The sequence below is a fragment of the Phymastichus coffea genome, unplaced genomic scaffold, assembly GCF_024137745.1.
Source record: "Phymastichus coffea isolate CEN01 unplaced genomic scaffold, Cenicafe_Pcof_1.1 PCOF00043, whole genome shotgun sequence".
In the NCBI taxonomy this organism is placed as follows: Eukaryota; Metazoa; Arthropoda; class Insecta; order Hymenoptera; family Eulophidae; genus Phymastichus; species Phymastichus coffea.
The window spans coordinates 1,970,065-1,996,474 of NW_026706854.1; the positions used below are offsets into that span (position 1 = coordinate 1,970,065).

Sequence of the window (26,410 nt, forward strand, 5' to 3'; positions counted from 1 at the left end):
TGACAGTTTTATATTATCACCTATTTTGTAATAATTAATGAAATAACTTGGTAGTGCATTTCTAAAATTAAATTAAGAACAAATTTATTGACTGTACAAATAATAAATACATATATGCTAATAGATATCTTAACATATGTAGAAAGCACTTATTTACGTTTTTTACACTTTGTTCTTCCACGTCGTTTACGAGGAACTGAAGTGGTACGATTTGTATCCGTTTTTTTAGAATTTCTACAACGAATAGAGTTTTATTATAACATTATATTTACACATTCAACATACCTCAGTTAATGTAAATAAGTAACAAAATACCTGTGTACTCTATTAACAGATACTGTAGGTTGCTTTTTTAATTGCAAATGTTGCTGTACCAATTCAGCCAATTTCCCTTGCTGAGCTAACATTGACAAGAATGTACAAATAAACTCATCATAGTTATGAGTTCGTCTGCAGTCATCAATCTGCAAAATTTATTAAAATTTAGTTATATATTTTAATATGTAGTCCACTATAGTATAAATAATATACTTTGTATTTATTTCTTTTGTCATTTTCATCTTTTAGAGCTGTTTCACAAATACCAATTTCATGTTCTAAATTCTTAAGTAACGCTAATAAATCTTTTGGAGCAAATGTGTGAGGTTCAGAAAGTTCTGAAAATTCTGAACAGAGTTTTGAATCAATCTTTTCAATTTTTTTTTCTTCGGTAACAGTATCACCATTACTTGTTTTTACTCTTGCATGAGGAACTCTTGATTCCCCTGATATACAAACTTTCTTATTTAGATGTGTATTATCTGAAACTAATCTTTTTCCATTGATATTAATATTGCTCAGTGAACGACCTGAAAGGATAAAAAGAAAAAAATATAAAAGAAAAATTGGAATATTTGCATGTCATAATTACTTAATCCGTTTTCATTCTTTTCCTCTCCTGCAACTCTAATAACTACAAATTTCTTAAACTCTTTGGCGGACGTAGGGCTACTTATCTGCTCTGAATTCCATCCCCAAGCTAAAAAGAAAAGTATAAACTAACTTTGTAATGATGAATTGCTTTGTTGGGTTGTACCTTGGGTTGGGGAATTAAATGCAGAACCTATTTCTGATGAAGTATCAGTACTTGAAGAACTATGTGCAGGAGATGTTTGAATTTGTAGAGGTGTTGCATAATCAAGAGCACAAACATTAAGTACTTTTTCTGGGCTATAGTAAACAATTTTTTAATGGTAAATTACTCAAATAGTTCAATTTTTTAATTTTTAATTTTAATTTTTACCTTTTTGATAAGCTTGCCTTTGTATTTGAATTAGCTATATCATTATTTGAATCATTAACTGCTTCTATGCAGATTACTGGTATCGAAGTAGTAGCTTCAGTATCGCATGATTCATTATCTTGTTTACATTTTTCTTTCTTTTCATTAACATCATTGTTATTACCATTACTTTTGTTGACATGATTTTCTGAGTGATGTGTTAACTTTACAAGCTGTTGCAGAGCCTCTAAAACTATTTGCCTATTGGTCCTCAGCATTGTTAATTTATGAGAAATTGCTAATCTTCTATCTGGCACAACAGCCATCAAATTAAATCTAATATCTTGTAATTGTTCTCCTGTAGATATGCCTAAACGGTCCATAATAACTCTTTTAAAATGTTCTGTCCACTCTTCAGTTTCTTTCCATGGTCCATGATCCATGGGATATGGTTTCAAGCCATCCAGTTCAAAAAGTTTCCCATTAATAGGTACATAACTGACAAAATGGAAAGCTTCTCCAGTAAATCTACCTGTGGTTACACCACTAGTATTTTTATCTTGTCTTCTTTTTGCTTGAGGCATTGCATGAGAATTATGAGCACATGCTAATTCTGGTGTATTTCCAATAGCCCAGCCTTTATTTTCAGGACACATACCAGCTGTATGAAGCTTTAAACGAGATAGTGTTGATCCAAGGTGTATATTGGGACAATTTAATAAAACAGATAATAGTGCATGCGTGGCGCAACTATTTGGTACAACCTGTAAATAATAATACAAATTTTTATTATAAATAATTAAAATATGTCTTATAAATCTCACTTGTTGAGCAAAAAATATATCATTGACAATGTCTTCATCTTTCACAAAGCTTTCATCCTGATCAACAATTTTACGCCGAGATCTTCTTTCTTCTATCCATCGAAACAAAAAAATAAATCCATAAACAGGTCCTTCCAAGGATTTCTGAAGATCATAAATTTCTTCTACTTGAACTCCTTTAACTCCAAAATCCTCTAATAACAGTGTGAATAATCCTTAAAAAATTTTATTCATTTAATTACAAAACTTACAAAACACATTACTGAAAAATATTTCATAGTCAATTTCTTAAAAAAATGTCAACTATACAATCATGCCAGAAATTTTTAAAACAATGTTCATAACAATCTAGTCTAGATATTATAATAAATATAAAAGTATAAAATAGTGATAGATTTGTATTATTCAACTTTTTCAAAGTACATTAAATTTCACTATAATCATAAGAATTTTACAAAATAGTTTGTTGAAATAAATAATCAAGTCAAGCATATATTTAAGCATTGCACATACCAGGATCACTCTCCAATTCTAACCAGCCTTCTGTTAAACGATTTATGTCAACAGGCATTTTGGAAGCAAAATGATGAATGGAATATCTTTTTAAGTTATGTTTGTTTATTCGAATTATTACAATCTTCTCTTCTATTTGGCGTTTACTAATTTTATCAGTATCATTAATGAGCATTCAAGATCTCACTATTATTATTTAGGAATGTTTACTAATCTTTGGTAAAATCAACCTTACACTCTCTCTCTTTCACTCTTTAAGCTGATGAAGTTCCGCAATCACAACAGCGTAACCTCAAATATTCATATTTAGCTATTCTGTGATTCATATGCAGTAATTTATTATCTTTATTACCACCATTGCTCCGCTCATATTATACTCCAAATAATATGAAAATGATACATTATTGAGAGAGAATAAGAAGAACACGGATTGATGAATAACAATGAAATGGCCGACCACCTATATTTTGATAACTATTGTGTATGTATGTATAATATGTATGTACATACATAGGTAACTTCTACCCATGAAATTGATGTATACGCTATCGCGTTTTTATAATTTGTGATGTGTTTTGTTAACTAAATATATATAACTGACAACGACAACGATTACTTATACCGCGGCATCAATAATGCCTATAGGACTTCTATTACTCCTACTCTACTACTCTACTACGTACTACTACTACTACTACTACTCTACTACTCTACTATAGGAGGAGTCTCATTGTGATTGCTGCGACCTCTTGTGGCACAAAATAGAAATAAATTGGCAGGGACTTTCACATACTGCATAGGGCAGAGATTGAGCATTATTTTATTTAATATATCAATAATAATGGAAGAAATTAATAAATGAATATATGCCAACTTTGATACTAAATATATCTTATAAATAAGCACATTTTTTCGATTTTGTTATTTTGATTATAATTAATATATTAAATAAAAATATTATTCTGTCTTCCGTACCCTGGACGGGTTGATTGTATGTATGTATGTACATACATACATACGTGTAGTGTCAGTGCTGAGAATCCGACCATTCAATCAAAAAGTTCTTTTTCTATAGTCGTACCGTTTCTAGGTATGTTTTCAATTCATCGGCTAAATGATACGGCTTCGTTACAAGTTTCACTTGTTGATATCACATCAATTTAAAATTCAGGGCAATCGAAAACAAAAATTCATTATACGTCAGAACGTAAGTAATTGATTGGACTAATTGAGCTATTAATAAAAAATATTTTAAAAATCATGAATATTGCTTATTGATGAGTATGCTAATGTAAAAAAAGTTTTTGGGATGATTAATATCATTTATATATATTTTCTTCTTCTTCTCATATATTCAAGTACTTCCATAAAATTAAGGCCTAATTCCACTATTTGTAGTTGAAAGTCTATCAATTTTCTATCATTTGCCATCTTATAGACTGCAATAATGTAAAGGTTAGATAGGCGTTCATTAAATGTGGTACGTTCGGCGCTACAGTTTTAAACAACAGTCACCGCTTTGCTCACTACCGGTAGTGTTGGTACTAAATAATCGAACTAGATATTTTTAGTGATGTTACTATAGTTGCGATTCGCGTCCGTATCCGTCCGCTTCCGTATGTACACCTATGTAACAGGGGCCATATAGACGATTGTATAGTATACACACCACAGCCGGGTGAGTCGGGACATCACGTGCTGCGAACTTATCAATACTTTCCCAGTTTAACTAAGTTAACTCCAAATCACATCTTTCGACGCTCGTTTCCGGCTGTTATGCAAAAAAATACTGTTTCAACCCGACTGATGCGAAAAGGCTTTTTGACGAAATTGTTTACAGCACGATCACCTCCGGCTCGTGCCTTAAACTTATCATTTCGTTAAAAAAGCCTTTACACACCCGTTAGAAAATGATATTTGACGAAACTGGTTACAGCACTTGCCTCCGGCTCTTGCTATAAACTTCTCGTTTCGTCAAAAAAGCGTTTGCGCATCCGTTAGAAAATTTACTATTAAGAAAAGAAGAAATTAGTATATTCTCTTGAATGATCTTTATTCATATATTTATTTGTCTCTTCCTTGGAATTAACTCTACTTCAGTCATGTTTTTCATACTTTCCTGGATGTCATCGATCGTCAAAAATAATTTGAATTTAAAACTTTGCCTGTCACGAGGTAATGTCCGGTTAATGAACAATCATTGCTATCATGCATACAGGATTGGTATATCGGCTCTCGTGGAGACTCATTGCTATTCTAAAAAGATAAAGATATACAACTAATGTTTTCCAAATAACTTGGTTCATTTTTTTATAAGAGTATATAAATTAATATAATTTACATATTTTTAATTGGTACAAATTAAAAGGAATCTATTGGCATCTTTTTTTCCGAAAATTCAACGTTTGTTTTTGTGCCAGGAGTATAGATTTTCCGAGATTTCGTTCTTTTGGCTTTTTTTGATATTCCGAGGGATATAAATTGTAAAATTGTTATGCTCATATAAAAAAAATTTAATTGCAGCTAATTATGTCATTTTTTTTAATGAAAATCAATTATTTTTGTGCCACAGTCTACCGGTCTATCTCATGCGAACATAACATATATATATATACTATCACGTAACAGCTGATCAGGTGACTATCTTTTAGCCAATCAAGTCACGAATAAACTGACTTCACTTTATCAGGTTCTCTTTTTTATTTTTCTTAAACATTTTTATTTTTTATTTTTTATGCGAGCAAAAACCAAATCACGAATAAACAGGCTTGACTTTGTCAGATTCTTTTTTATAAGAGAAAATAAAAAGCGATGGAGGACTGCTGATTGCATGCGCCGCATTTTATTACTATACAGTTACGGACAGTCTGCGCATGTCAAAATTTTGCTTTCTTTCCGTCCGTGTTTGGTCATTCAATTAATGAGGTATAACGTGTTTTAACTAGAGACTTGAGTAGATTAATAACAAACGTCTATTATCAATAAAATTAAAATGTCTCAAATATCTATGACTGAACAACCAAACCATCACCAAATTGATTTGACGCAGTTGGATTTAGAACAGCTTACGGAGTTGAAGCACCAGTTAGATCGGGAACTGGCGGTGTTTCAAGATTCTCTACACAGTTTAAAAATTGCTCAAAGTAAATTTCAAGAATCTAATGAGAGTCTTGACAAATTAACACCAGACGCTGCAGGTAATATCACTTAAAAGTTTTTTGTATTTGAGAAAAACGTTCGTTTTAATTTGTAGGTTAGAAAATAATTTTATTAATTTAATGATTATGCTACTCATGTAAAGTAGATTTAAATAAAATTTTTCCATTAGTTTGTTTCAGCACTGATTAAAAGATACGATTTCATTATTTTAAAGCTTATAAAAATTTCATATTTTCATTAAAGAAGATTATATATAACTTGTTTTGATTGGTCAATATTTTGTAACTTTTGTTGCTTTTTCATTTATTATGTTGAATGAAATGCAGAATAACAATTAAAAATAGTAATTTACCGAGATTACAAAATAAAGTTGTAATTATAAAACAAAAAAATATGTACAGTTAAAGTTCTTTAATTTCTTTTCTTAATTTACATAAATGTTATTTTAAGTATGAAAAATAATTTATATATTCATATAAAAGATTTGATATATATAATTCTATTTATTTTTAATAAAATATGTACAATTTAGTCAGTTCAATTTACAGAGGTATATAATTTAAGAGCTTTGACTAAATATAGGTATATTTTATAGTACTTAATATAAAAGATAAGTTATTTCAATAATATCTGACTAAATAGTGATGTTTTTATTAATGTGATTTATTGTAATACATAATTTCAGGGAAAGAAATTTTAGTCCCTTTAACAGGATCTATGTATGTACCTGGAAAGTTGGCAGATACTGAAAAAGTGCTCATCGACATTGGTACAGGATATTATGCAGAGGTAACTATACCGCATGCAAAGGAATATTTCAAAAGAAGAATAGCATACGTAACAGAACAGATGGAAAAAATACAAGTTATAGGACAAGAGAAAAATAAAATTAGAGAAGCAATATCGGATGTCATTGGAATGAAACTGAAAAGTCTACAAAATGAAGTGGTGGAACAATCATAAGTTATGCAGATACTAATACATTTTAATTTAAAATTTTTTTTTTAAAAAATAATAAAATTTAAAAAGATGAATGAAGTAAATGATCAAACAGATATAGATGATTAAATATTTTTTCCAGAAGCATTTTTAGAGAAAATGGAAGCCAGTTAATGGAGTCTACCTTGAATATTCTGTTGTACTTATTCAATTTTTAATTTTCTGCAAAAATCTAAATGAATCACCATTTATATTTGTTTAAAAAAATGATGGATGGCTTTGATATTTATAAAAAGCTTCCAATTCAATGAGTAAAATGGATTATTCAAAAATGTTAATAATTATGTATTCTAGATTGACTTCTCAGTGCTCCTTAATTAATCTTGATGTCCATGTTTATTTTTCATTAGTAGGTTTGAGTTCTTATTTCGTTATTTTAAAGCATATTAAAAATCAATATTTTCATAAAATTAATAATTCAAGCACTGTGTCTTTGAAGTTTGATATTGTTAGGGATATTGAAATACAATGCAATTATTAACATGACTTTCTATCTTTATAAATGTAAATCATGAAATAGATCATCATTCAGTTATAAACTTTTATGTTGTAAAGAAAGTTATTGAATTATTCTTTTAGCATAAATTGTACGAAATGTAAAGTATTATCAATTGAACAGTTTGATATTTCTCATGGAAATAAATTAGGTGTGCTATTGTATTTAATCCTTGTGTTTAATCCTTGTATAAACGTTCCCCCTTGAGTAAGATGATGCGCGTGCAAAGTACGTATATAACATACGAACTTCAAATAGTATATGGAATAATTTGGAAGGTTTTTCACAAGCGATTACGTTTTTGTGAAACGGAGTTAAAAAGAAATGTATTTTCGATATTAAAACTCGATTTATGTTTCAAATAAAAAATTATATTTAAAGTGAGTTTTTTATAAATTACCTAAATAAAATTATTAACAAATTTAAAGTCAAATTGCAAATAAACGAGAGAAAAAAACATGATATTAATTAACTGCTACATAACCCAATACGAAAACTAAAAATTAAATTAATGCTCATTACAAGTCATAAAAGTTAGATAATTATTAATTTTTTTATATAATTTAATTTCAACATGGCTATTGTTTATAAAATTTAGTTTGCTCACTAAGCTTATCGTTTTATTTAACATGTACACTAAATTAGTACTTAGAAACGCTATATAACACTGTTATAAGAGTTATTGAACAAACTACTTGCATGTATTGAATATAAATTGTTTAATTTTGGAAATTTCGTTTTTCCAATAATTGTCAGTATTACGTGTGAATTTTGTAATAGTTTGTTAATGGTTCTTGGTATTGCATCAAATTACCTTCAATTGAAAGAGAACAATGCTGTTATAATTGTAGATTGTTTGTGAAAGTTTTCTTTTACGGTTGCAATGGCACTTGTTAAGATATTGTGTATATCTATCGTTAAAATTCAATTGAATCGTTGGTATTAAAATTGAAAAATGAAAGGATAGAGATGAAGGAATAATAAGGATTGGCAAATAAAGAAATCACCGAATCAATAATTTTATTCATTAGTCATATAAACAAGATTCCATGGGAAACGATAACAACATTATATCTCAAACGCTCAATAATAGGTTGTCGAAGTGTGCGTACGGCAATTGCACTTGAAAGACAAGTGCGAAAGAAATTGTCGGTGAACAAAAAATATATCCATTGGGCATATCGTATAATATTGCATAGGTACACTTTAACTGGCTCTCGACGAGGCGAGACGATGGAAACATACTTTGTTCATGATATTACATACGAGGGAACACCTTCGATCTACTTGGATATATTTTTATTTTGATTGCAGAGATGGGTGGGCCGATTGAGACGGCACTTTTATATATACGACGAAACATGTTGAAGGAAAGTGCTGAGCTTTCAAAGACTGCTTACACTAGTTGGCTATTTGACATCGGATAAGCTACTTAATACTTGTTCGACAAGTCAAAAGGTATCCTTTAACTTTCTTGGAGTAAAGAGTATTGATGCATGTAATAGCGCCACTCAGAGCTTATTTTTGACTGCTTTTCAAATGTCATAGCTCCGCAAGTTTTGCAAGTTTTCGAAGTGCAATGGCTCATTCGATTCGCCTCGTTTGTCTTTCGGCATCTTGTTTATTGCAATTTAGTAGGCAATAAAAATGAAGCTCTCAAGTTCGGTACTACTTGGTCGAGTGAGACCAATCCCGGTAAAAGTTCCCCGTAAAATAAATGAAATTGCCCGAAAGCCGCTTAAAAATATTTCAAATTTACAGCAGGTAGAGATATTTACATTAATAATGGTCGACGATAAGTGCAATTCTCACGCGGCAATAAATAATATACATATCTGAAGGCAGTCTCCTGACTAAGGCGAATCAAGTGAGCTGTTGCCCTCCCGAAACTAAGGAAAACTTGTCGGGGCAGCGAGCCTTCCAATATAGTCGATAATTGGCCTGCCATTGGTTTTTGCAGAGCGTTGGATTTTTCAAATCTTGGATAAGCAAAAGATTTCTTCTTTTACGTGTTCTGTCGTATACGTGCACGAGCTGCAATGATCGGCTGAGCCGCCTCTCTACAGTCAGAGTAAAAACTTGGCCGGGATGAGCCGCGCGTGCGTGTACGTAGGTCGTGATGCATATATATCACGACATAATTAAACGTGTACGTTACACAAAATCGCTTACCACAACGGCTACCGCAACGCGCCACTTGCAATATATATATATGCATATATACGTATATTATATATATATGCATAAGTACATAGACAATGTTCGCTAAATTAGTACATCTTCTATTTACACAAATAACACTGGCTCGATGAGAGCAGACGAGTCGCGGTGAGACATTTCATATTATTTATTTCGACGTTACAACATATCTGTATGTATACACGCAGGCGTGAGCGTGGGTGTATATATAAATATTTGTATCCATGTAGGTGAGTACGTATAAGTATGCGTCGCGTAGACGCGCGTATCCGTAGGCTTGTTCGCGTCGTTGTCGATCAGTGGTGACTAGGACCCGGGGGCAGGAGGGGAGAAGGGGAGGAAGGTGGCTATGCAATGGTGCGACGGTGCGACGAGCTCAGCCGCTTGGATGGTCCGTCGTCGGGGTGGCGTGCGAGGAGCTCTGCTGGACCGCGCCGCCGATGTGCTATCTCAAGCGGGCGCCGAGCGCCAGCGCGTCAGCGAGCAACAGCGTCCAGGACAGCCAGAGCGCGGCGCCACCGCCGGTCGCGCCGCCACCGCCGCCGCCGCCGCCGCCACCGCCGCCGCCGCCGTCTGTAATCACACGCGACAGTTATTGGCGAGTGGGACCAACGGACGTCCGCGTGTCGTCGGCCGATAGTTACGGTTGTGGGAAGATTCGCGGGTGCCGAGGACGGAGGCGAGCCTCGGGCGCTCCTCCTCGAGCAGCAGGTTCACTTGGCGCTTGTAGAGGTGGAAGACTTCGGCGCGGCAGCTGACGACGATGCGGCCCCCTTGGAAGCTGTCCGAGTCGACGTCGAACTCGATGCCGGCGAGGCTCAGCGTGCGGCTCTCGTTTCGCAGGCCGACCGTCACGTTCCTGGTGAAGCTCGAGTTGATCTGCGACCAGGCGCACGCTCGTTAAAGGTGCTGCCGGGCCGGGGATCAGCCGGCCGAGCTGCCGCGGGTAAGCCGCTGAGAAATTGGGCCGAGCCCCGGAGCCGCGGCACGTCCGCAGCGGCGAGAAACCTTGATGCACGACGCCGCGCGCTCGGCGGCATCGTTGTCCGCCGAGTATAAAGTCGCGGGTTTATTTGCGCGAGAGCCGGGGATCTAGGCGTACGTGGCTACGCAGGCAGCTAGCGAGCACTGTGAGAACATTCCGCGAGTCGCTCGCAGCCACTGCATGGATTTACTATCTACGAAGGACATTTGTTTCGCGGCGCGCGGCGCGGGTGACCGTCCCCGCGTCCTCGCTCCCTCTCTTCCGCGCTCGGCCGTCTTCCTCTTCTCCTTCGCGGCCTCTCGGCTCGGTACTCGCCCCGGTGCACGCGCTTGACTTTCGCGGGCCAGTCGTGCTCGATCGGACAAGTGGATCCCCGAGTGTCGCACCTGCGGCGGGCTCTGACTCAATTCACCGGCTCGACGCGGCGCACAACGATGCCGCGCGGCCTCTTTTCGATTGGAGGCGCGGTCGAGGAAAGACCGACGTCACGCGGAACACGGCAAAAGACAATAGAGAAGCGGCGACCACCGCGTCTTTAATTTAGATTTCTCACGGCGCCGACGTAAATGCAAGCCGAATACCTTTGAAGGGAGGTATATTCTCGGAAAACAAACGATAAATTCGCGTAGAAACTGTCGTGTTTCCTCGTAACAGATTTGAAGGCGCAAGATAATCTGGTCTGGAAAAGCATATAAACGACAGAGGTACGCGCGCGCGTCGAGGAAGAGAGAGAGAGAGAGAGAGAGAGAGAGAGAGAGAGAGAGAGAGAGAGAGAGAGAGAGTGAGAGGTAGGAGCGATAATAACGCGGAAGAAGAAGCCGAGAGCCTGGGGATGGAAGCGAGCGGGCTGCAGCGCAGGCGCGAACGACTTTTCTTTATTATTCTCGCGAAGCGTGAGACTTTTTAGCGGTGCTCTCTTGCGTCCCCTCCCGCCCTCCTTCCCCCCTCGCTCGCTCTCTCCCGCGCGCGCGCGCGCGTGTACGCGGCTGCGAGTCGGCGGAGGCTTAGCGTGCTATTTTAATTGTCCGTGTGCGAGACTAAAGCAGGCGGCAAAGCTCGGCGCGGTAATGCACTCGGAGCTTTCGACTTTTCACGCCTCGCTCAATCGGCAAATGCGCGTGCGACCGAGCGCCTCCTTCGTACTCGGCTTAGTCGAGTGCCGCCTGTCTCACGGGCTGCGAGGGCGACTTCGCGTACGATCAGGCGCGATCCCAGAAGCGACGGAAGTGCGCGGCGCGCGCGACTCGTCCGATCGACGAGCGCGGACTTGGTGAAAATTCAACGAGTCCGGCCTTCGTGGCCGCGGCGCGGCTACCACGAGGCGAAAGAGAACGAGAGCCGGAGGAAAAAGGAGGGCGCGGGCAGGCCGCGCTCCGCTTGGTTTATCCTGCGGCAGAATAACGACTTTCGCTAATGCATTTCCCGGGAGGCGAAAAGTGGATTTGCCTGTATCTCGGTCTGCGCTCTCTTGGCGCCCCCTCCCGACTTTCGCGCGCGCTATCTCCGTCTTGCTTGCATACGTAGGTCTCGCGCGGGCTGCCTTCTTATCTGGGCGCACTCGGACTCGGCGGCGATTCCAGTTCACGCCCGGCAGCACTCTCGACGAAAGCCGACGGGCGTCGCGAGCGCGCTACCGGCGCAACGGCAATTGACAAATGAATCGCGGCGTCCGCTGAGGCGAATCGCGGGCAGCGATATAATTAGCTAATTAGCTGGCGCGAGTCGTTCGAGTGGCGTCGCGTCAATCGCACGCGGAACGGCTCGAGCGCGCATTTCGCAGTCTGCCGCGATCCTTCTCATTTCTCACGTACGAGCGATCCGAGCGATCGCCAGCGCCAGCGGAGGAGGGGCAGGAGACTTACCGGAAGCCGATTGACAGTCCAGGTGATGTTGGCGGGCGGGTTGCTCAGCGGCACGCTGCAGTTGCCTCGCACCGTGTCGCCCAGCGCGTATCTCGGCTTCTCCACGCGAGCCGTCACGTTGCCGTCCGGCAGCTCTGCGAATCATTTTCATTTGGTCATTAGCGCTCTGGCTGCGGCCATTGTGCGCCGAGTCCGAGGACGCCCGTCGGCTGGCCGTGCTCGCCTTGGCGAGAAACGTCCATTCGAATAATCGATGCCGCCGGCGACTCGCTCTCTCCGTCGGACGCTGCGGCGGCAAAAACAAGCCGCCTCCCAGCCCCCCATTTGATTTTCCCGTCGAGCGCGCTGCTCCGATTCCGCTTTCGTATTAATTGGGCTTGTCCGGTTGGCGGCAGCGCAGCGCAGCGCAGCCTGGCGCAGCGCAAGCCCGCGCGGAAACCAAAAGCAGCCAGTCACAGGGTCACAGCAGGAGTCAAGGGCGAACCAGTGAGCTCACGGGATAGCGCGATGGAGAGCCAGAAAAGAGCACACGCATCGCCGAGGTCGAGGAGAGGATAATGCACACGGGCAGAGGAGAGCGAGAATATAAGTGAAAGAGGGCGGCGAGTGGCCCGAGGCTGGTTAGTTGACGCGGGCGGGAGAGGGAGGGGGGTGGATGCGAGCGCGCTTTAATTGGGCGCGATTACGGCGACAAAGCAGCGAGCTGCAAGAAAGCCAGCTGCTTTCATGGCTGCCGCCGCGGCACGGCGCACGTGCGGATAGATTGCAAAGGGCGGATAAATTGAAAAGGAGGCGAAACAAAGGCCACGGCAGAGAGAGAGAGAGAGAGAGAGAGAGAGAGGTCAACAACGGCCAATCCCTCTGCCTGGTCGTCCGCTCGGCCTTTTCCACGAGGAAAGCAATCGGGCTAGGTTACCCTGGCGTGCACTTACTGACGACGTTCATGTAGCCGGACTCCATCCTGGTGAGGAACAAGGGCAGGTCGGTGGACACCTCGCAGCGATACTTGCCGGCCAGATCGCTGCTCACGTTGTTCACGATGACGCTATGGTGGTCGCTCTTGTTCAGCTGCAAAGGACGGTCAAGCGTGTCATCGCAAAAGGTCGATCGTCGAGATGCGCGCGGCAGCAATCGGGGCGCTCGCGTGCAGTGGGTCTGCGGCGCAGTCAGAGGCGTGCATCGAATTCCGAGTTAATTAAGCATCGTCAACCGCAGAATCGCGGAGCCGCGCGGCGGCTATTTATTAAGAATCGATTGCCGGCCCCGCGCGCGCACGCGGCCGCCCGCCAACGAACAGTTTAGCGATGATTAATTATACGTGTTGTCGGCCACGGCCCTGACGAGCGCGCGGGCGCGCTGCAATCAATTTCGCCCGGCGGCGCGGCTCCCGTACGTCCGCCGCCGATCCTCGACACGCCGCATTTTCGGCCTGGCGAATATAATTGTCAAGCTCGCCCGACACTCGCCGGGCACTCGTTCGGCCCCTCTGTCACAGCGCGCCACTCGCGCCACTCGCGCCACTCGCTACTTCGTTCCTCGGTGGTTTATTCGCGAGAACGGGGCGGCATTAGCGGCCCAGCCGGCTGCCGGTGGCCTCGCCTGGACGTTCATTTTTAATGGACTCCCGCTAATTCGCCGGCGCAGCTCATTAGCGGGCCAGGCCGCGCGCAATTACGGGCGCGATCGTTGGCAGACTCGGCCGGGGTCCCGCCGAAACGGCCGAAGGAGCGCGGACGGACGCGAGTCGGGGGCGAGAGCCGCGGCGTGCAAGCAGCGGCCACGAAGAAGATATCGTCGAGAGCCGCGAATGGCCCATTCGCGGGAACGTTATTCGAATGGCCGCGGAGCTGTCTGGCGAGCGCGCGCCATCGCCGACAAAACTGCGAGGCTGTCAAAAATGGAATAAGTCGTTAGCGGGCCGCGGCGGGGGGCAGGCCGAGATGGGGATCGTCGCACATTCGAATGCAAAAGCGGCCGGCGCCGCGCCGCTGGTCGAACGGCCGATCGATACGGCAGTGCGCGGCGCGCTCGTTCCGGGGCCTGGCCGCGCGTCCGCAGTCCCCCGTGGCCGAGCTTCCGCGACGCGACGCCCGCCGGGGGCTGATCGCGGCGGATCGATCGCGGCCACCCCGCCGGCAGTCCGCCGTCGGACTGCTCGGGCCGCTGATCGCGACGACGCGCGACGACGCGCGACTCGACGATCGTGGCCGGATCGGAATCTCGCGGCCACGAGGCCCTCCTTTTCCGATCCAGTGGGCTTTGCCAGTCGAGTCGAGTCGATTATCGCGTTAGCGGCTGGCAAGATAATTACACTCGAGGATCGATTCTCCTCCTCGGCTGGCGGCGCTCTCGGGCCATCTCGTCCTCTTCGTAAAATACGGATTACCGGACTCGCCGCCGTTAATTGCTCCTGCCGCCGACCATTACATTTCAATGCATAGCTTGGGCTTTTGGCGTGCACGTCGCGTCGCTCCGGGGAGGAACAGGCAAACAAGCGGCACCGGCAGGCTTCGAGGACGCCCGCGTGGCAAGGGACGGCTCATACTTACGTCGACTTTCTCGCCGAGGGCGCCGAACGTGGACCGGGATGGCAGCTCCTTGGGGATGTACCTGTAGAACTCGTTTTGGCTTTTGTACCACTTGACCGCGTATAACGGCAGTGAGTGCAGATCGTAATCGCAGGTCATATTGACGGTCGAATTTTCGGCCACGGCCATCGGGATCTTTATCGACACTTCGATCTCGCCAAGCGTGCCTATAGGAACAAGCACACACACAAACACATCACATGTTATTCATCGGCAGGAAGTATCCTAATCGAGTTTCGCGGCTGCGGCTGATCGTATAATTGCACGATCGATCGCCCGCGCTCGGATTTCAATGCAGCAAACCAGCACTCCCGCGTGGTCTGATTCCGCGGACAAAGTGCGATTTGCTCTTCACGCGGAAAGCCGAGGCGAGCCGCCGGTCTTTTTGTAAAGCTGCAGTCTTCGCGCGTCGTCGCCCGAGACGCGCATCCCGACGCATTCCCGGTGGAATCAGCGCGCGAACCGACGACCAGCGGGCCCTTATTGGCCGCGCCGCTCCCCGCGGCAAGGCCTAATGGACAGTCGGCGGCGCAAACACACGCTCAACGACGCTCCGCGCTCCCGTTTGATCTTTCGCTTTCTCGCGCGCGCGCGACCTGTTGTGTTCCGCGCGCGATGACATCTCCAAATGCCGGCAAAGGGCATTTAATTCGCCGAAAATCCTGTGTGTGCGCGCAAAAAGGCCACCTGCCAATATTTGCACTTGCTTCCGTAAACGCTCGCTGCTTACAATGCGCCCCGATGTTTCGCTCGTGTTTTTTCGGTCGTTTGTTTGGATTGCATTTCTTTTTTTTACTCCCGTTTTGTTTTTTCACGCCAGCGACGCGGCGACAAAGGCATCAAAGGGACCGCGCTGCTCGCGATGGCGAATGAAAAGCGCGCTTGCGAGCTCTGCTAATTTGAACGACGCTCTATCCACAGCTACGACTAGTCGTCCAAGACTCAACTACGACAGAAGCACCGGAGGAATAACGAGGATCGAGTGGCAGTCGATCAATGGCCAGAAGAGTGCCCTCGTCGTCGTTGGTCGCGAATGATTCGGTCGGCGGAAGCGTGCACGCAGCTACAACGCCCGAGCCGAGTCGAGCATTATCACCGCGATAATCGGATCTCGTAGGCAATTTGTAAATGCTATCATTTTTTTGGCGTCTTCGACTGCCGTTCGTTTAGTCGACAAGAGCGCGACGGATCGAGGCTTCGCTCGTGGCAGCAGTCGCGCCGGATTGTTTCTAGTTGTATCGGATAACAAATCAAAACTCGAGACTGCTCAAGATTATCGCGAATAGCTAGATGAAACGATTCTGGCTCGATTAGTTTCCGCGAGGCTGTCCAATGCTCGGGAGCTTTTTCTCGTTAGGACCCAGCTGAAATGAATAAGAAGGGGTAAAAGGTGGTGGAGCGATGGTCGGCTACCGACCGTAGGAGAAGCACGAGTGCATTAAAAGATGCAGCTCGAAGGAGAAGCTGGCGTTTTACGCCGCGGCATATTGCGCGGATCGACGATGTATTTGCTCAGGTGGAATGCGACGGGGTTGCTGGTTCGATCGGGAGACTCGCTGAAAAAGAGCTATAGCAGCTGGCAGTGCAGTCCGCGGAAATCCAATCCCATCGCGCATCGGGCGCAGCAAGCTCGAGTGCTTTTTCGCGCACTCGCTCGGACCGCTCCTCGACCGCCGATCGAGCGAGCAACTTCTCGAGACGGTACTGACAAGTCTTTCAATCAAGCAAAGAGCTGCCCGAGAGCGCGTTTGTTCTACGGATCGGCGCGGCGCGGCGCGTCGCCGTGGTCCGCGCGAGAGCGCCCATCAAGACTCGAGTTATACGCAGCGGCGGCGCCCCATTGTGCCGCGCGCTTTCGACGAGCGTTTCGAAGCGCCGCGTCGGCCGCCGCCTTGGAATTGCATTTGACGATTGCGGCTGCCCGAAGACGTCGTGCGCTCTGCGACGATACAGTCGGCTTATTCGTCCCGCGTCGCCAACAACTGTCACGCCGATGCAAGTCGGGTATCAGCGGACGCGAGATTCTCGTAGCCGGGCGATTCACGCAAACGCGGATGCGCACCGTTTACCGGCAGACCTGCTGCTGCACCGGGCGTTCGGAAGAGCTCGGAAGAAATTGGAAATGCTCGATGAGCTAGACTGTCTCCGCAAATGGCCAGACGCCCGGCCGACTCGATAAATAATTTGGCATCCGGCCGGCGGCTCGGCAACGCGACCGAGCGAGCGTTAATTTTTACGCGCAAACGTCGGACAAAGTTTTTCCATTTGGGCTGCGCTTCACGCTCCAAGTTTTAATAGCATTTCGATTCTCAAGGCTGAGCACATCGGTTGAATTTCGAGCTTCGTTTAACGGACGGGTTATTATCGCCGCGCTCGAGTCTGCGGGTATACATCGTCGTCCCCGCGCCGATGTATACGCATCGGCACGGCTGAAGTCGACGCGTCCGCGAGCGCACATCAACACCGCCGGATCTCGGAGGCTTTTGTCGCGCCGAGCGAGATTCGAGGCTGCGGTGCTTGATCCGGATGCGATCGCTCGCTGGTCGATCGGCAAACGAGTCGTCGACGACGTCGGTGCGAGCGATTCGCGCACACGGGCATCGCCAAGAACCACAGCGCTTGCCTTGCGTTGGCAGCTGTCCATTTTTCGCGTTTTCGCGTTATTTCGATTATTCTGAACGTGAAAAAAAAAAGACAGCGCTTTGTCCTAGGCTGCCTGCGAGGTTCGCAGCTGGCACAACTGGTGCCTCGCGGGCTTGGCAGACAATGCCACCGCGTCCGCGAGAGATGCGCTGGCGCAACAATAACAGCGAGGGAGGACGAGAGGGGTGGATCGGGGTTGGGGGGGGGGGGGGGGGCGAGTAGCACGCCTATAAATCGAGGCCGGCCCCGTGGAAAAGCGGATATCCGTTGCTTTGCGTGAGCCCGGCCCCACCGGCTCGCGAGGACGCGGGATTTATTCTCGTGGCGCGCCCGACACCGCGACTTTTCGAGTTCCCCGGAGCGAGCGAGCGCACGCGCGCGCGACAGCCGCGGTCGGGCCTAACTGAGCGCGCGACTGTCGCGTGTCGTAAATGGCGCACTTTTTTTTGCGGCTCGACTGGAGAAGTATGTGGCAAGCTTCGGCGTGATTTACAGCACGAGCGGCCGAAATTGGTCGACGTGCACTTGCGCCGCGGGCAGGCGGCCTCCCCGCTAGCTTACGCGCCCCGGCGAATTCAAGTCGCGCGTCGCCGCGGAGTCTGCTGATATTCCGAGACTGCTTTTCAAAGCCTAGTGTATTTATGGACGCGGTGGCTGCCGCAGAGCCCCGCCGCGCGTCGACTGCGCTGCAAGCACTGAAAGGGATTCGAGCAGCTTCCGTGCGACCGCAGGCACAGCGAACAGCGAGGGACGCGACAGGGGGGGGGGGGGGAGCAGGCGGCAGGGAGAAGGAGCACTGATAAAAGGAGCGCCGGCGAGATTACTGGCTGACACTCGAGATTCGCGGTGCGAAACGAGCAGTCGTGGAAGCTGCCTGGCATCGCGATCCCCGAGGCTCTCCTGCGCGCGACACGACCACCTCGTCGTGTCGCCAGTCAATAACAATGTTTTGCCTTTATAACTCGACTGTCTTACTCTTGAGGATACGTGTCGCTCGTTCCGCAGCGCGTGCCTTCTATCTGCCGCCGCTTCCGTCAGAACGACAGCTGTCGACTGTAGATCACGCCGAGCACCACAATAACTCATATTCGCCATGAACGCCACGAAAATCTGGAATAAGTCTGGCGGTCAACTTTTGCCGCTGATGATTTATGCCCTCGACGACTCGGAATAGCAAAGAAGGAACGAATACCGTCGAAATTGACGTCGATACCCAATCGCGAACTCTGCCGTCTGCTCCATTCTGCATGTCGGTACTAATTGTAGCAACGTTCAACTGTCTCATCTGGTTTTCATGCTCGCTCAACGCCACGGTGCGTTCCAATTGTATTTTTGCGAACGAGAGCTGCAACTCGATAGCTGGTCGTTCGTCCGTGGGCTGGGCTTGCGAGCCCGACTGGGGAGTCGAAATCCGAAGCGAAGCGCACCGGCATACGCGCGCGCGCGTCAACGAGCTGCGCCCTCTCCCCGTTGCGGCTGTCAAGTGGCACAGTCGACGTAGCTCGCCGCTGGAGAAGGCGCCGACTGGCCCGCGGACGCGACGCGCCAGTTCGGGGCACGACCGAGCGCTTCGAGCCGACGATAACGAGCCGGCACCGCGCGGCGATTTATGCGCGGACGGCCAGGCCGTTCTCGCCGGACGACTGTTTGGCCGACGCTATACGAGCGGTTCGGGCGCCCGGCGATTGATTCCGCCAGGGCTTTTAATAAAGTCCACGAATTACCGCGACAGCGGCATGAGCAGCCTACTCGGGCTCTTATCTCGAGGCTTCGCCCATTATTTTCGCGGATTTTCCACGCCCGGCCAATTGTAGCTGGTAATCGATGGGCGGCATATATACCCGAGCGAAGGGAGAGAAAAAGTGGAGCGAAGCATAAGCCGCTGCTTGCTCTGCGTAATCCGTTGGTTCAACGCTTTTCCACCTTTATTTTGCTCGAGCGACTCGGAGAGCAGCTCGATGCACAGCTCGACAGAGAGAGAGAGAGAGAGAGAGAGAGAAAGAGAGAGAGAGAGAGAGAGAGAGAGAGAGAGAGAGAGAGAGAGAGAGAGAGAGCATAATTTTTGTTATCGCCTCAGAGCACTTGGCAGCTAGTTTTTACCCGCTTTTCTCCGCTCGGTCCGCCTCTCGTGGCTCAAGCGCGCGCAGCTGCGGCCCCCGAGCTCGCTATTTTCCAGCTCGCTGAAAACGGCAGCGCCAGCGCAGCCGATATATATCGCCGATGAAGCGAGCGCCCCTATATTACATGTTTATTCGGCTTGCTGCCGCTCCGACTGCGCAATACGCCGTCCGCCGGCTTGGCGCGCGCGGCCTCGTCCTGCCGTAGCCGCGCTCGCGCGCTCGTCGTCGCCGGCCGCGGATCGCGCGGCTCGGTCGGCCGGCTCCTTTGCCTCGGCGCCACGCGACGAGGACTCCACGGGGGCGGGCGGCGAGCCCGTTACGTCACGCGCGCGCCTCTGCGCGAGTTGGCGGAGTGTTCAAACTTGTATTTTATAGCGTCAGCCGCTCCCGAGGAATATCCCCTGCGAATTTACATGCATAACACTCAACATGGAGGTGCTCGCGCGCGCGCGTGCGCGCGCAAAGTAGCGAGGCAGTCTGGGCACGTAAAATCTTGGGAAAGTTTGAAAAATTTGATGAACAAGCCGAGGGGACGGGGCAACTCGGGGCAACTCGGGGCAGGCTCGGCAGCAACCCTGCCCCCGGCCCTGTCGCCCCAGCCGGGCCCGGTCCACCGCCGCCTCGCCATTCGAACCACAAAGATGCAAAACTGTCGGACTTTGTTGGGAGCCATTGTTGAGCGACACGGGCAAATTGCGATGTCGCGCTACACGTGCACCTCTGACATCTGGTCAGCCGTGACCGTTTGCGCGCAATTAGCTTCGGCAAATCGTTTTCCTTATCGATCACTCTGACCACTGATCAAAGATCAAAGAAATACGGTAAGCCAAATTAATCCGCTACAACGGCCGTTCAAAGTACACGCGCGATCGTTCCTCCGAAGAAAAAAATCAAATAAAGCATAACTCCGGCAGCTGGATATAAACTGAAAATTTCAATGAAGTCTCACATCGCAGTATTATCGGCAGATGAAGCAAGGGATAGACTAAAGTCCACATTAAAACGATGCGTGATCTCATCGACGGGCTGGCGCCCCACGGATTATAACGTATTACTGATTCGATAGGGATGCCACTGTATCGCTCGTTGAAAAGCTACGCGTGCGAGTATGCGACGCAGCGGGCGCGTTTTTAAAATCGAATGCACGGCGTACGCTGAAACATAACGCGCTATTAGACCCTGAGAGAGATGCACACGCTAGTCGAGAGCCGAATAGAACCGCCGAGTGCTCGTCTGGCGAAGTGCTCGTCGAGTCGGCTGAGCCTACGTAATAATCGAAAAGTTTGAGATTAGGTGGTTCCACGAGCGGTTATACGACGCTTCGATCTACGGCCTCTCGGCGCATTCAAATCAGCCCGCAAATCGGAGCCGATGTCTTGCTGGCGCCGCTGTCGCGTCAGCGAACGTTCTTAGCGCGCGCGTGGCGTTGCATTTGGCCCTTGTCGCCGGGTACAAGCGACGCCCGAGGGGGACTGCGACGAGAGCTGGCTAACATTGAAAAATCAGCGGAGCTGCGCGCACCCACGCCGGGGATTTATCGAGGAAGGAGGCGCGAGCTGTAGACGAAGCGGCCAGTCCGAGTATTGATTTCGAGCATTCGGCAAACGGATAAGCAGGCGCGACTGGTGAAAATACAGCTGATCCGTCGATTCTCGTTACGACTCCGCGCGGAATCAGCTGATAAGGTGGCCTTTCGAGACACCCTCTCGGCTTTGTTTGCCCGTATAACAGCTTTTTCGCGAGCCACCGGTTCCTCTTGTCGCGCATCGACGGCTCTCTCTCTCTCTCTCTTTCTCTCTCTCTCTCTCTCTTTCTCTCTCTCTCTCTCTCTCTTCTCTCTCTCTCTCTCTCTCTTCTCTCTCTCTCTCTCTCTCTCTCTCTCTCTCTCTCTCTCTCTCTCTCTCTCTCTCTCTCTTTCTCTCTCTCTCTCTTTCTCTCTCTCTCTCTCTCTTTCTCTCTCTCTCTCTCTTTCTCTCTCTCTCTCTCTCTCTTTCTCTCTCTCTCTCTCTCTCTCGCTATCGCCCTTTCTTCCTGTATACGCGCACATGCGCGCGCGCGCGTATGTCCGCGCTGTAAAAGAGATTGCGAGGAATCCTCGCGAGAAGCAACTCGAAGCATGCGTTGTGTGTGTTAGCGCGCACGGGTGGAGCTACAACCACGGGAATAAAAAGCAGCAGCGGAGGGGCAGGGGGGTAAAGAGGGAAGGGCGGCAGGCTTTGTGTGTATTGACAAGAGCTTTTACGATTATGCGCCCCCGCGCGAGTTCCATTCAGCAAACTTCTAGTAGCGGCAGCGGCGGCGGCGGCGGCGGTAGCAACCACCACTCGCTCATAATGCTTTTCTTCTCGAGAAAACTTGTTTGTTTATATTTTGAGTTTTCAATAGACGAGCAGCCTATACACTGTCTGCTGGTGGTGGTGGTGGTGCTGCTGCTGCTGCCGAAGCGGCTGCAGTCTCGCTGACTAACCGACAGAATTAATGGCTCGGGTTTGACCTGCATACACTTGAAACTTTCTGCCGATATTCCAGCGCGCGCGCGCGGCTTTTTCATCGGCCCCGAGTGCCGAGGGGCAGGTGCACTGGCCACCGAGCGCGCAGCTCGACGAGGTGTGCCACGAACCGCTCGGCGAAGTCGCGCGAGTCCAAGCTCTCGCCCGGAGCGAGCGGCGCTGGCTGCGAGGCGGTCCACTTATCGGATGACGCTTATCGGCGCGCGAGCTCGCGAGGCGCCGCGACTTGGCTGCTATTTACTGCAAATTGAAGTAGATTATTCTTGCGGCGCGCCGAGTCGATTCCGGCGCGCGCAGGATTATTCGCGCGGAACTAACAGTAATCCCGTTCGCGATTCGTTTTATCCGCGTCGCCGCGACAGACTGCGCGACTAGGCTCGTTACGTAGAGCGCCTCTTCCCTCCGGCTTGCCACCCGGCCAGAATCAGCGAGGGCTTACGCCGGTTATGACACTCTTTCTCCTCGGCAGTGAGCCTCTTTTAAATGCGATATCTACCCGAGTCCTGACGTCTTAGCTCCGCCTCGCCTCGGAGCGCCCAACTCGGCCCCGCTCGAGCTCAACTTAATTGCCGGCTAAACCGGATTATACCCTTTATTTATTGCCTAACTTGCCCTCTCTCGCGGCGCGCTCCTCCCTTGCTGGCGCGTCTTTCTATCGACGATTTCGAGAAAAAGAAGAAGAAAAAAAAAACAATTATTCGCCGTCGTTCCTTTCCAATGTTCGGAGCAGCCCTCTCGCGACGATTGACGATTCAGGGCTGCGCGCTTTTCGCTTGTCTGCTGCGATTTTTTCGGAAATTTAAACCACCTGGAAATGGCCCGAGCTGACGCTACGCGCGCTCGTAATACCCTCTTCTGCCCGTAGGCCTCGATAAAAACAGGAGTTGCGCTATTTTTTTTTTCGTGGTTTTCATGGTTATGCGGCACTTGGTAAAAAAACCATGCGATCTTGGACCTGAATACCAAATGAGATTTTCACCGTGTGCTTCAGAAATATCGCCCGTTAAGATATAGCGGATTCGAACGGCCCGAAGATAATTCATTTTTGACGAACCACTCGAAAATAACTGGACCAATCACCCCGCGTGCTTGCGACAGCCTCCCCCCGGCCCCCGTAGAAGAGCACGAGGCGCCGATGTCGACGTGAAAACGTGAGCACTGGTGTCGATACAGATTTTCTGCGAATTAATACAAGTAAAAAAGAAAAAAACGTTGATTGAGTGAATCTGGATCCAAATTGGAATCGAACGGATGCGAAGCGAAGCCTCGTATAGCTCTCCAAGTGGAAACTCCGTTCAAACGTGTCAATCTTGCAGTTTCGTTAGCCAATGAATTGTTTATGGAGTAGCGCGGTGTCGAGAGCTCGGCAAGAGCGAACGTTGAAGCGAGATACGCGCTTTCCGACACACCGTGAGAGTCGTGTGACGTTCGAGCGACCGAGCGGAAGAACCGGAGGGCGGACTCCACTTGGCGCTTTATGAAAATTACGCCGAGTCGAGGGATTTTCGCGGGGAAATAACTGCTCGTACGGGGAAAGCGGACACTCTCTTTTCCTCTTGCTCGCCGACTGTTATTTTCTTGTTCTCCACTGGCCTGTCGCCTCGCCGCAGAAATAATTCGACGGAGCCCGGCGCGGGGAGACGTCGCGAGCGTTCATTTGAATTTCAAATCGATTCGCCAAACTTCTTTCTCGCCGCCCTTCGCTCGCCTGCCCGCGCGGAGATTGTCCGTTTCGCCCCCTCGGCGGCGGGGGCGAGCTCTCGCTTGCCAAGCAGCCGCTGAGAAACGAGCATCTCTTCGGCCGATCGCGCGCACGCGGCACCGCAGTGTCGCTAAATGCCTCCAGCGGCCCGCAAAAATGCTCCGTCCATGGCATAATGCCGAACGAAGCGGTTCGCACCTCGAGAAAGTTGCGCGTGTCGCCGGCTCATCTGGCCGAAATGAAATTAATTGAACGTTCGAGTTGGCTCCGCGGTTGCTGTTTTCCACCGATAAACAATTCAGGGCGCAAGAGCAAGCTGCTGCTGCTGCTGCTGCTGCTACTGCACAACGGCCACGCGAGACGCGACTCGCCTCTATGAACAGTGCCGAGCGAAAATTTCAGTTCAACTTGATGTTAGTTAATTCGAACTTTGCCGTGGGTTTCTTCGCCAGGTATGCACTGCCGACACACGAGTCAGCTCTCTCACTCTCTCTCTCTCTCTCTCTCTCTCTCTCTCTCTCTCTCTCTCTCTCTCTCTCTCTATCAAGTTGCTCTCGCTAGCTGCAGTCCGTGTCACGCCCGCCCGTTCGACGCTAAAACTTGGATAATTTCTGCCAAGCGGTTTGTAACTAGCTAGCTGCTTCGTGAATTTGCTGAATTTCGCAATTGTCCTCTTCGAAGCAATGCCGCCAGTTTGTTCAGCCAAGCCTCCATTAAAACTCGGTTGCCTTGGTCCCGGCGCGGCCGGTCTCTCGCACCCCGAGTCGCTCGCTGCCGCCGGCTGCTCGTCGGCGACTCGCGCCGAGTCCGAGTCCGCGCGGAAAGCCCGACGACGGGCGGCGGCCAGCCATCGGAACGAATGAAGCGAGCTATCGCGAGGGACGCCGGCGCAGCCTCCGGATAAGCAGCTTTCGCGTAATGCGAGTCTGCGAGCCGGCCAGGTAAACCGAGCTCTAATTGTCCTCTCGGGAGGGGTGCGGGAAGAGAGCCCGGAGCCCCAGGGCTTCGCGAGTCGTTCCGCGGCAGACAGATCGCGCGCAGCATCGTCGACGTCGCCAGCGACCCGACTGCTCGATCTTTCGGAGCTGGACTTGCAAAGGTTGCTCCGGCCACTGCGCGCTCGAAGCTCTCTGGTCCCGAGGTGACGATCGGGCCAGCGAATTCGCGGACCCCGACGCCTGGGTCCGCCTGTCGAGCCAGATCGCGCGGACTGTTGCGCGATCAGTTCAATTTCCCTCTCGCCGACGCCCGATTCCGCTCAAACTCGTGGCAGCCCTTGCCCGTCTCGCCAAACTCGACCGCACAGACCTGCGCCTGGGGCGCTCGGGCGAAACCGATCGCACGCGACTCTCAATCCAGCGTGAGTGCGATGGACAACGTCCGAGCGCCGGAGGGTGGTGTGCGCGAAATCAAAGACGCCGCCGCGCTCGAGGCAACGATGGCGCGAGACACCTCGACGCAAGGACCGCGGCTGTCTTTCGGGCCGCGCCAATCGGGACTGACGTTCGACGATCTCGATGCGTTCCACACCGCGCCGTCAGTTCCGGCCGAGTAGTCGGCAGCAGAGAGCCGCATACCGGTCGCAGGTCCCAGCAGGGACTAGCAGCTAGCAGGAAAAAATCGCCAGGAGCGCGGCCACTGCTTACCTAGTACGGCGACGCCGGCTAGGACGAGGATGAGCAGCGAGCCGGCAGCCGCTGGCCAGCGAGTCGGCCGCGGGCGACTCGGCCACCTCATGTCCAGCGTCGTCGGTCGCGCGCCGCTGCTGTTCTGTTGCTGCTGCTGCTGCTGCTGCTGCTGCTGCTGCTCACACCAGCGGCGGCCCGTCCACCCGAGCCATCGGTCCTGCGCTCGAGGCCTTTTGGTCGCGCGAACGAGGACGGCACCCGACGCGGCGGCGAGCTTGACGGCGGCCTGGCGCGCACTGAGCAGCGACGGGTGGCGGACGCGCGTGCGTCTCCCCGCGACGCTGGCCGTGCGGCTACTGAGCTGGCGACGCAAGCACCCCGAGCAGCTTCCAGTGCGTCGACGCCGGCGCTGACGCCGACTCCGGAAAGCTCAGCCATTTTAGAGAGGCCTCCGCGCGCGCACCCCCACGGAAAATGAGCGCGAGCGCGGCAGCGCCGCGCGCCAGCCGCTCGCTGATTGATCGGCGGAGCTCGAGCTTGCCGATTGATCGAGTGTCTTTTAAGCCGGCGATGCTCGCTGGGCCAGCCGGCGGCTAGCCGCGGGCAGTCGGAATTCGCGAGGACTTCGGATCTGCCTCTCGGGTGCGCTAAACGTCGAGCGCGCGGGGCATCTCGGGCTGCAGCTGCCAATCGCAAGGGCTTGCGGTCGGCCCCCTCGCCCTGCCAACTGCCACTACCGGCCCGAGGCAGGCAGGCCGGCGCGCGGACACTAATTAAAATCCGCGCTTCGGTCTTTTTCGTTTCGGGCGCATTCCTCGGCGCGAGGCGTCGCTGCCGATCGGCGCGCGGCTCGACCTCTAATCGGGCGCGCGTCGGGTCGGCGGTCGGCCGACGACGGCTGGCGGCGGGTGGCGATGGGTG

At 49.2% G+C, this 26,410-nt stretch overlaps 3 protein-coding genes across 4 annotated transcripts; 1 reads left to right on the forward strand and 2 right to left on the reverse strand.

The window, feature by feature from the left end:
* Positions 1 to 103: 103 nt before the first annotated feature.
* LOC131664183 (ubiquitin carboxyl-terminal hydrolase calypso) lies at positions 104 to 3,255 on the reverse strand. 2 transcript variants are annotated; one of them, XM_058935076.1, is made up of 8 exons: positions 2,599 to 3,255; positions 2,086 to 2,300; positions 1,283 to 2,025; positions 1,103 to 1,209; positions 911 to 1,018; positions 532 to 848; positions 316 to 464; positions 104 to 234 (listed from the first exon to the last, which is right to left on the reverse strand). In XM_058935076.1, exons 1-8 carry the CDS (start codon positions 2,771 to 2,773, stop codon positions 150 to 152), a joined length of 1,899 nt encoding a protein of 632 aa, XP_058791059.1. In that variant the 5' UTR covers positions 2,774 to 3,255; the 3' UTR covers positions 104 to 149. The 2 variants fall into 2 exon arrangements, with proteins under 2 accessions (XP_058791059.1, XP_058791058.1); XM_058935075.1 differs by having other exon boundaries at positions 1,076 to 1,209.
* A 2,072-nt stretch (positions 3,256 to 5,327) lies between these two features.
* LOC131664259 (prefoldin subunit 5) lies at positions 5,328 to 7,957 on the forward strand. Its single transcript, XM_058935220.1, has 2 exons — positions 5,328 to 5,795; positions 6,443 to 7,957. Exons 1-2 carry the CDS (start codon positions 5,591 to 5,593, stop codon positions 6,718 to 6,720), a joined length of 483 nt encoding a protein of 160 aa, XP_058791203.1. The 5' UTR covers positions 5,328 to 5,590; the 3' UTR covers positions 6,721 to 7,957.
* A 229-nt stretch (positions 7,958 to 8,186) lies between these two features.
* On the reverse strand, positions 8,187 to 25,899 carry LOC131664258 (uncharacterized). Its single transcript, XM_058935219.1, has 6 exons — positions 25,508 to 25,899; positions 14,848 to 15,053; positions 13,231 to 13,366; positions 12,299 to 12,432; positions 10,096 to 10,330; positions 8,187 to 10,024 (listed from the first exon to the last, which is right to left on the reverse strand). Exons 1-6 carry the CDS (start codon positions 25,596 to 25,598, stop codon positions 9,897 to 9,899), a joined length of 930 nt encoding a protein of 309 aa, XP_058791202.1. The 5' UTR covers positions 25,599 to 25,899; the 3' UTR covers positions 8,187 to 9,896.
* Positions 25,900 to 26,410: the final 511 nt, after the last annotated feature.